Source organism: Odontesthes bonariensis, chromosome 5 (genome assembly GCF_027942865.1).
Source record: "Odontesthes bonariensis isolate fOdoBon6 chromosome 5, fOdoBon6.hap1, whole genome shotgun sequence".
Taxonomy (NCBI): Eukaryota; Metazoa; Chordata; class Actinopteri; order Atheriniformes; family Atherinopsidae; genus Odontesthes; species Odontesthes bonariensis.
Window position 1 is genome coordinate 37309405 of NC_134510.1, and position 10327 is coordinate 37319731.

The 10327-nt window shown below is 46.4% G+C and overlaps 1 protein-coding gene across 1 annotated transcript; it reads left to right on the forward strand.

The window, feature by feature from the left end:
• Nucleotides 1-5826: 5826 nt before the first annotated feature.
• lamtor2 (late endosomal/lysosomal adaptor, MAPK and MTOR activator 2) lies at nucleotides 5827-10074 on the forward strand. Its single transcript, XM_075466834.1, has 4 exons — nucleotides 5827-6031; nucleotides 6474-6636; nucleotides 6767-6856; nucleotides 9600-10074. The coding sequence occupies exons 1-4, from the start codon at nucleotides 5964-5966 to the stop codon at nucleotides 9654-9656; spliced, it is 378 nt and encodes a 125-aa protein (XP_075322949.1). The 5' UTR covers nucleotides 5827-5963; the 3' UTR covers nucleotides 9657-10074.
• Nucleotides 10075-10327: the final 253 nt, after the last annotated feature.

A 10327-nucleotide genomic window follows, 5' to 3' on the forward strand; every position in this document is an offset into this window, starting at 1 on the left:
CATCCGTCTGGCTGCCCCCAGAACATTGACTGCAGCACTGAGGGAGGCAGAACGAGTGGAGCCGGGCCTGCTCCAAAAGGGACCCTCTTTTGCCATGGCTCGACAGTCTCACTCCTCAGACAATGAGGGGAGTGGTAATGAAAGGGAGGTCCGCCAAGCTGTCGAGACGGCTACGAGGCAACCTCGGCGGTTCTCCAAACAAGCAGAGCGGAATTCATCTGCAGGATGTTATCGGTGTGGGGAACAAGGCCACATCGCACGTTACTGCCCAGCCCCAGCACCAAAAAGCCCAGCACCACAGCGGCATTTAAACTAGACCAGGGTGACATAACAGGGGAGCTGTCACCCCCAGTACTTTCATTCCCCTTCACATCTTCACGAGTGGGTCGCTTGGGCCACACAACTGGACTGTATCTGGACTGTGTGATGATGGTGTTAACTGCAGAGCCCTGGTGGACACAGGATCCACCATCTCCCTCATCCGGCCTGGGACATTGCCTGGGACAGGCCTATTACAACCCCAAGGCTGGGCGGTGACCAGAAAGTTCATCACAACTGTGACGGGTCAGCGGACCAGAATGCGGGGGGTGAGTGTCCTCCAAGTGACTATCACCAGCCACACCATCAAACACAAATTCTGGCTGACCAATATCCAAGATGCCTGCATCATTGGTCTGGACCTGCTTTCAGAGTTGGGGGCTGTGGTGGATGTTCCCAGGGCTACACTATACCTGGGGATGGAAGCCATAGCCCTACACACTTCGAGTGAAGGTAGTCCTCGTATTGCAGCTTCTGTCGCCCGGGATCCCATCCCCACCACAAAGACTGACAGGGACCCCACTCTGTTGACAGTTCCTGACCTCAGCTGTACTGCAGTGGGGCCACCAGAGTCCAAGAATGTTGTTTCAGCTCCACTGGCGCCCTCCATGGAGACACGGCAGGCCATTGATGAACTGTTTCATCGAAGTTGCATGGGACTGCAGCCGGACCAGCAGCATCAGTTACGGGAACTACTAGACCAGTTCTCTGACATCTTTGCAGCCAGAGATGAAGACTGCACCCACACTGATTTGGTACAGCATCACATTGACACTGGGAATGCTCCACCAATCCGACAATATCCCCGGCGCATGCCATTGGTCAAGCGGGCTGCAGCTGAGGAGAAGATCCAAGAAATGGCAGCAGCGGGTGTCATCGAGCCCTCTTCCAGCCCCTGGGCATCCCCCATTGTCATGGTGCAGAAAAAAGACCTCTCGTGGCGGCCCTGTGTTGACTTCCGTCGCGTCAATGCAGTCACCAGAAAAGACTCCTGGTGCATGCTCCCAACTTCAGGGATGCACTGGCCAACCTGAGGGATGTTTTCCAAGCCATCCGCCGTGCACACCTCCGTCTTCATCCAAAGAAGTGTTACCTCTTTCGCCGAGAGACTGTTTTCCTTGGCCACGTGGTTAGTGCAGCAGGGGTGTCGACAGACCCAGCTAAGGTTGCAGCAGTGAAAGACTGGCCAATACCACAAAATGTACGGGAGCTGCGGAGTTTCTTGGGCCTGGCTTCTTACTACCGGCGGTACATCAGAGACTTTGCCACTATTGCCAGCCCTTTACATCAGCTGACCCATAAAGGGCAGGTGTTTCAGTGGAGTGAGGACTGTGCGAGGGCTTTCACTCAACTACAGTCAGCCCTTGTCAGGGCTCCGGTGCTGGCATACCCTGACCTTCAACGACCTTTCATTGTTGACACCGATGCCAGCAATGTAGGCCTTGGGGCAGTGCTGTCCCAGGAGGGTGAGCAAGGAGAGCAGGTGGTGGCCTACTTTAGCCGCTCTTTCACTCGGCCAGAAAGGAGATATTGCGTCACCCGGCGGGAGCTGCTGTCAGTTGTCTTGAGTCTTCGCCACTTCCGTCCATACCTCTATGGGCAGAGGTTCTTGCTGCGCACTGATCATGCCTCTTTGACCTGGCTCCTTACCTTCAAAGACCCGGAAGGACAGTTGGCCCGTTGGTTGGAGACATTGCAGGAATATGACTTTGAGATCAACCATCGGGCTGGCCGTCTCCATACCAATGCTGATTCTCTGTCCCGTAGGCCCTGTGAGAGAGATGAGTGCCGCTATTGTTTGCGTGAGGAAGAACGGGATGCCAAGACACCAATGGTCGCAGCTCTTCATGACATTCAACCACCTGACGGGTCTGGATCAGCGACTACAACTGGTGGCTATGAGGACCTGGATAAGGAAGATCTTAGGCAGTCCCAGAGCCAAGACATGGTCCTTACCAGGGTAAAAGCGTGGGTGGAGGCCGGCCAAAGACCAGAGTGGCCGGAGGTGTCAGCACTAGACACTGAGACAAAGGCCCTGTATTCCCAGTGGAGTAGCATTACTATTTGTAACGGACTACTCTACCGTGCTTGGCGGTCCCCGGGGGATGACAGAGCTATCTTCCAACTCTTGGTTCCCCGCTGTCTGCGTCCTAAAGTGCTCCAGCTCGTCCATGGCTCGGTGGGGGCGGGTCACTTCGGCATTAGTAAGACCCTCTGCCGCCTACGATCCCGGTTCTACTGGCCACGGTGTCGTCAGGATGTGGAGATCTACATCCATCAGTGTGACATCTGCACAGCCCAAAAAGGTCCTCCCAATCGCTCACGTGCACCCTTGCAACAGTACCAGGTGGGAGCCCCCATGGAGCGGGTGGGAGTCGACATCTTGGGTCCGTTCCCTGTCACAGAACGAGGTAACCGCTATATCCTGGTTGCTATGGACTATTTCACCAAATGGCCTGAGGCATATGCGGTCGCAGATCAGAGTGCTGTGACCACTGCTGAACATCTGGTGAACGAGATGTTCTGCCGTTTTGGGGCTCCAGAAGAGTTGCACAGTGACCAAGGACGGAACTTTGAGGCCCAAGTGTTTCAGGAGGTGTGCAAACGACTTGGCATTAAGAAGACGCGAACAACACCATTGCATCCGCAGAGCAACGGGCTGGTGGAAAGGTTTAACCGCACCCTGGCCACTCAATTGGCCATCCTGACCAGCCACCAGCAACGGGATTGGGACCTGCATCTCCCGCTGGTTCTATGGGCATACCGGACAGCGGTACAGGAATCAACAAAGTGTACACCTTCTGCTCTCATGTTTGGACGAGAGCTCCGCACACCAGTGGATTTGGTGTTTGGCCCCCCTCCGGAGCCAGAGATAGTAGGAGAGCCTGGGTTGAATTATTTTTACCACCTTCGTGAGAGGCTTAGGGAGGTGCATGAACGGACCAGGCAGGCTCTCACGAATGCAGGGGTCCGGCAGAAACGGGCTTACGATTCGCGGACACAGGGTGGGGAATTCACTCTGGGGACACAGGTTTGGGTCCACTCTCCAAGACGGAAGAAGGGTCTTTCCCCAAAATTAATGTCCCATTGGGTGGGACCATGTACTGTGCTTGAAAAACTGTCTGATGTGGTTTACCGGGTGCAGTTGGTCCAAAGGAACAGGAAGGTGGTGCTCCACCGTGACCGGCTGGCACCCTACCAGCCCTTGGTTTCAGCAGTACATGAGTTGGGCACTGGTCAGCAACCTGCGGGGGATCTTCCCTTGCCATCAGTGACTGCCGGAAGTCCACCGTGCAGAGCACGGCGCCAACGCCGGCTTCCACAGCACTTGAGAGACTTTGTGGTTGCTGGGGACAGCTAACCATCTGGGTGGGGGCAATGTGGCGTGCTGTGGGGGTGTTGCCGCATTGCATTGTGGGTGCTCTCTGTTCCCCGTTTGTGTGCTGTGTTTGGTGCTGTGGTGGAGTTTGTGTGTGTTTATGTTGTGTTCTGTAAGCAGTGACGGTGTGGTACATGGTTTTTGTTTGTGTTCCATTTTGACTAAATTTGCACCATGACTGAAAGTGGTGAGACGGAGGGTTACCCCCACTTGTTCGAGTGCGTGTGAAGTAAATGTAATTCACTGTTGTTTCCTGTGAATTGCCTGTCAAAATAAAAGTGCTGGCTGCACAATAAAGTCTGGACTGAGACTTTTACTGTCTGCACCTCTACCGTTGCTACATTGGTGTCAGAAGTGGGATCCAAAATGGCAACCTCGCTGAGAGAAATTGAAGAACTCATTGCTCATCTGGAAATGGCAGAGGGAGCCCGCCCAAAGGTTTGTGAGACGACACCAGCATGGCGCGATGATGACTTCAATGGGTTGCCAGACGGATCCAGCGGTGTCCAAGCAATGGAGAGGATGCGCAAAAGAAAGTTCCAGCAGGCGGCTGAGCTCCAGGCAACACCAGGCGATAACTACGCCCCTCGCACTGCAAATGATGGCAGTGATACACAACTACCCCCACCAGAGGGCAGCAGACGGAGTGCCGTTAAGTTGCCACGTTACAATGGGGAGGAGCTACCTGAGACGTACATCATCCAGGCTCAGCTGGCAGCCAGAGTTAATGGCTGGTCTGCAGAAGAAGTGGCAGTGCAAGTGGCCCTGTCCCTGGAAGGAAAAGCACTACAGATCTTGACCGACCTTCAGCCAAGTGAGCGACTTGACTGGCAAGCCATCCAGCCTTTTACTGTCTGCACCTCTACCGTTGCTACAATATTTTAATAGATTTAAATCATTGCCCAGCCCTATTAATTGCTGTTCCCTACATTTTCATGTCTCCAACTTCACCAAAACTTCTTCACTGAAGACCAAGTTGTCTTCAATAAGTTTAGATTTGACTAACCTGCTTCCCAAGATATGTTGTCACAAGCGAGTAACAGAGTTGTGTTTAAAGTGGCAAATCTTTCACTCCAACGGCTTTTCTCCATTAAATCAACAATATTTTTCCTTGATATAAACTATATAACCCCCATCATAGATGCTTTTTGTTTCTATTTTGCCAAGACAAATAAATAAATGGATGCATTAAGCAGTATTGTCTTTTAAATTAACATTGTGTGATAAATATTTGTAATATATGTCCAATTTATCTTGTGTGGAATGAAACAAAGAACAAATTTAAGGAATTTTAAGGAAAGTTTATCGATTGTAAACTAAACAAATTTTTGTTCATGCACACAAACACACAAAAGCAGAACTCAAATTTTCATAGCTATGTGGACAAAGCATTGATGTCAGCTTGGAAATATGAATGGAACCCAGTTCAATCCAGTTTAGTTATTACGTCAATTCACAACAAAAGTCATCATTACAACAGAATTTATAACATACTCATTTATAAAAGGTTTGCTAGACGGGGAATCTAATGGATCGTTGAGTCTTTCATTTGATTCAGCCCCTCATACTGAGCATGTGTGGTGCGGTGGGTAGCAGTGTAGAAGAAGAATAACTCCTCCAGCAGAGCCAGATGCAGGAAGGGCAGCTGTTTGCCAGGCGAGGGATTCCTGCTATGGGAAAGAAAAAGAGGAAAACAATCATGATGTGTAGAGTAAATAGAGAGTGTCCATTCTGCTCAGGTGGATCAGGATCACCAAAGACGTTTTATCCAAATCAGAAAGTTTTAAGCTGAATCTTAAAGGTAGAAAGGATGTCTGGATAGAATGCTTCCAAAGTGAAGCATTTCAAAATTTCTAAAAAAAAGTAAAAATGACCTATCCATTGGCATTTCTCCATAATATTTTACTGTATTCATGGAGAAAATAGGTTTGAGTATTATTAGTATCAAACATAAAAAACAATGTCGCACATACAATTAGATTAATTCAATGTTTCTAAATGTGAGGTGTGTCAAAAATTAAAAGCCACATGTACACAAAGTTTATTTATGGTAAATATGTGAATAAAAACGGTAAAAATCTAAATGTTTCCAGTAAACGCCTACAATTCCCACATTGCATTGCGAAGGCAAACCGGAAAGGGAAGAAAACAGAATCAGCTGACTTATCTGCGTGGTGCTGAATGTTTTTACTGTAGTTAAAGCTCTTTATTTAGTATTTTAGAGTGTTTTTTTCATCATTATCACAGTTTACTGGGGAGGTCAGCTATGTTACGACCAAAAGCGTTGACGCAGGTTCTCAGCCAAGCGAACACGAACGGAGTCCAAAGCACTCTGTAAGTACGACGAGCTAGCATCAAGCTAGCAAGATGCTACTTAGTGCCTGAGTTTCTGTGTTTTCTGACGCTGTTTTGGACTTAAATTTTAGGTGGAATGAGTTTGTTTAAGACAGATTGTTACTCTTCATCGATATGCTGCGGTTCAAATAAACTATTATATCAATTATTGTGTATTTTTTACGACGTTCACCGTTATTTGTTGGTGAAAAGCTGAAACTTTGTGCCTGCAACTAAATTACCTGATTTCTACCTGTTCTTTGGTCTATGTTTTTGGTTTAAAAAAAAATGTAAACAACTAGGCTATTATAGCAAGCACAAGATGCTGATTGTAATTAATCCCTAAATGCTAAATTAAAAAAGTATCAGGTGTATTTATCACATATTTTAGATGTTTTAGACTGCCAAATCATAATTATTTTGCATCTTCCTGCTTCTGCAGCTTGCTGAATAATGAAGGCTCACTTCTGGCTTACTCTGGTTATGGCGACACTGACGCACGAGTGACAGCTGCCATCGCCAGCAACATCTGGGCAGCCTACGACAAGAACGGCCACCAAGCCTTCAATGAAGACAAGCTCAAATTTATCCTCATGGATTGTATGGTATGAGCAACAGGCCTGTTTTTTTTTTTCCAGGACTACTGAATCTGTTTGATTTGTGTGTGAGATTTGGGGGAAAAGGAGGGGATGTTCAAACAAAGTTGAAACTTGTCGTCTGATCTTTTCCTCTCAGGAGGGCAGAGTGGCCATAACCCGTGTAGCCAACCTGCTGCTGTGTATGTATGCCAAAGAGACGGTGGGCTTTGGGATGCTTAAAGCCAAGGTGAGAATCTAACTCCTGCCTCACAATGTTCTGTGTTTGTTTTTGTTTTTTACAGTTTGTCGCTAAGCTTATTTATATATCTGTGAGGTTTCAGCTTGGAGCGTTGAAAATGCTTCATTAGACTCATTTGTTGAAGTGGTAAAGGGGTTTTTCTACCTTTTTATTTAGGCACATTTTCTTTTGGTGTGAGAAGAACCAGCAGCTCTCCCATAACCCGCCAAATAAATACTCAAAATTGTCATTATTCTGCTTCAGTAAAAGTAAATATTACCAGGAAGATGTAGCAAAGCTGGATCAAAACTGACGGTAAAGTAAAGTTGTCCTTGAGCACTTTTACACAACACTAGAACAAACAAAGTCAGTCTTTTTCCCCTCTTTTTGTTTTGGTGACACTTACATGTGTCACGATCTCCCACAGAGAAAGTTAGCAGCAGTCTTGAATGCTTTCTCACACAGCATCGCAGCGTCGGACATACTTCAGTCAGTACCGTGCACGTTTTGGGGGGGACGTGCACCGCGGTTAGTCTAAAGGGCAAATTAGACTAATGCAACTGCGCACATCAATTGTTGCTTGGGTCTGGTCGCGAACCAGTTTTGCTGTTATGCATCTGCGCCCTCGGTCTGGAATTTCTAGGGACGCACAGCAGTTTCCCCCCCAAAAGTATTTCAGAACTCGCGAGAATTTCGGTGGGCGGTGACGAGAACTTCGGCGGCGGAAATGTTTATCTTTCAAAACAACAATGGCGTGTATGCAAGATATGGATCTGGAGTTGCTCGACATCGAAGAAGAACAGCTTCTTTTATTGGAGTTGGCGAAAATGCAAAGGAGGAAGCGTAGGTGGTCACACAGACAACCGGAAAGGCATACCAAGGACCAATCACAGCTGCTTTTTGTCTGCGCACTTCCGCTTGAGCTCTGCGTGGGTTCGCGTCCGTCCGACGTGTAGTCAGGATTTTTTTGAGGTGCGCGACGACGGGTGCAGACCCTCTGCGCGGGGGGCGTGGTCGCGCACAGACAGATTTGACGGTTGCAGAGGCTATGCGTCGAAAGCATAAACCGCCCTTTACTGTAGCTTAACTCACCTGTGGAGGGAGGAATGTGACTTGTAGTGTAAAACCATTTTGAGTTGTCAACACGGCTAAAAAAAAAAAAAAAAAAAAAAGGTACTTTTCAGTGATTTTTATCATTTAAATGCAGCAGGATTTTCTCCATGTGAAATACTTATAACATCATTCATTGAGTGGAAAGCAGCGTATAAGTCAGCAGTTCTCACATGCAGTCCCTCCAAGCGTGGCTCAAGATCTTTGACTCGAGCTTTACTTGATGCTCGCCATTCTCCACGTCACAGAATCGGGCACTCTGAGCACTTTGGTGTCGTGCGTCCCACGGTTTTTATAAAAAAAAACAGGAAGAGCTGCAGGGAAAAAGCAGGAGGACATGTATGACCTCTGAAGCTATTCCTGTGGTGTGAGGAAGCTCAATAGCGACACCTGCTGTTTAGGAAAGAAACTCCTTCCTGGTGCTGTGAGGTCAGCATAATCACAGATATTTGAACTTCCATTTAAGAGGCCGACTCAGTTCTGACTAATCCAATCTCTCCTTATTGAGGTTGCATTTGTGTTGTTGAGCCGCCCATCGTTGCTCTTCACTCGGGGTCATATGACGACCACGACCCGGATGACTGTCCAGGCAGCGCTGTTCCTTTAAATCATTTAAAACAGCTCGTATCATTTTGATCTGGCACTTATAATAGTCTTTCCTCCAGGGGTTGCTTTCACAAAGACATTTAGAGACAAAAATAAATACTGACTCATTTTAGGGCTAAAGTTAGTCACCCTGCCTCCGAGCCAGACCGTCACTGAAACACTCAGTGGAGGTAGCTGGCTGAAAGGGATACAAATGCGACCCGAATTGTGTTTCCTGGTCATGCTGCTGATCAAGCGATGAGAAGAAAATGAGTTTTAGAGACTGAACCAGTCTGTTGGAAGTATTTTCTTTGTACTGCGTTTGTCCTTGTGTCATTAAATCATCTTTTAGCTGTTGAATTCTTCAAGGAGGCAGAAGGTTTGATGCACTGGTTCTGTTAGCTGTGTTGAAAGTAGAAGTTATATGCAGAGGTGGGTAGAGTAGCCAAAAATTGTACTCAAGTAAAAGTAAAAAGTATTCATCCAAATAATTACTTGAGTAAGGGTAAAAAAAGTGCTCGGTGAAAAAACTACTCGAGTACTGAGTAACTGTTGAGTAACGTCTGATTTATTTGTTAACACAAGCATTCAATCAGACAGACAAAAACACTAAATAATCATCTTTAGGCAAATTAGAGTTCATCCATTTGATAGAATAAATTAAAATCCAATCCAATTTTATTTATAAAGCACTTTATAAATAAAATAATGAGGCGTAGAATACCAAAGAGGTAAGAAGAAAAGTAACCAGCTCATTGTAGCCTAATGTAGCGGAGTAAGAGGACAGTTTCTGCTGCACACATCTACTCAAGGAAAAGGAAAAAGTATAGAGATTTAAAACTACTCTGAGAAGTATAATTTTTTTTAAAACTTACTCAAGTAAATGTAACTCGTTACTACCCACCTCTGTGTTTAACCGTTAAAGAAAGGAATGCTTTAACAAGCCAGGAACTTAACAACGAAGCAAACAAACATCTAAGGCCCAGTTTCTAAGGTTTGTACGTAGCAATAGCTCAAACTGTCCATGCTGCTAACTGTCTGTGTGTTGCATTTGTAGGCAGAGGCACTGGTGCAGTACCTGGAGGAACCTTTAACTCAAGTGGCTGCATCGTAGTGGAGATGTGACTGAAGCTCTGTCTGTTACTTCTTGCCATTCATGGACTCCTCTGACATTCTGCTTGTTCACTAAGTGCATCGTGTCCCTCTGATGGAGGTTTTTTTGAGCGTCTTGAACGAGGCTGTAACTGTTTGCCCTCGCTTTGTGAATCTGTGCTTTTCTTAAAGTCGCTGTGATTTTTCAGGAGGACGTCTGCGTGTTCGCCTGCTGAAATGATTCCATTTCCACCTTTCCCAACGTTGATTCGTTCATCTGCAGCTTTTCTGATCAAAGCTGCAGAGAGAAAATTGAACATTTTCAATCCAGTCAGCAGCTTATAAAAAGCACATAAAGGTGTGTGTGGAAAATGAAATTGAGATTATTTAACTATGTTTTGTTTCAAAGTTGTTGAATAAAATATTGGATTTAAAAATCACTGGATGTGCTTCGTGTTTATGCTAAAATGTGTCGTTTAGTCGGGATTCTTCAGAAGAAGAAACACAGTGTAAACCCCTAAAAACTCATTTTTTTCCATGAAAATAATTTAACTATGCTTTAAATTAGTCTGCTGTTGCCACACTTTTGCTCCATGAAGCTTTCCAGACTTTCCAGACAAATAAAGACACTTTACAGACATGCAGCTAAACCCCTCTTCCTCCATCTTGCGAGCTTCTTAGCTTTGTTGCATA

Coding starts and splice junctions, on each gene's coding strand:
- lamtor2 (XM_075466834.1), top strand. CDS start 5,964: ATGTTACGACCAAAAGCGTTGACGCAGGTTCTCAGCCAAGCGAACACG. Junction 6,637..6,766: donor TTATCCTCATGGATTGTATG/GTATGAGCAACA, acceptor TTTTCCTCTCAG/GAGGGCAGAGTGGCCATAAC. Junction 6,857..9,599: donor TTGGGATGCTTAAAGCCAAG/GTGAGAATCTAA, acceptor TTGCATTTGTAG/GCAGAGGCACTGGTGCAGTA.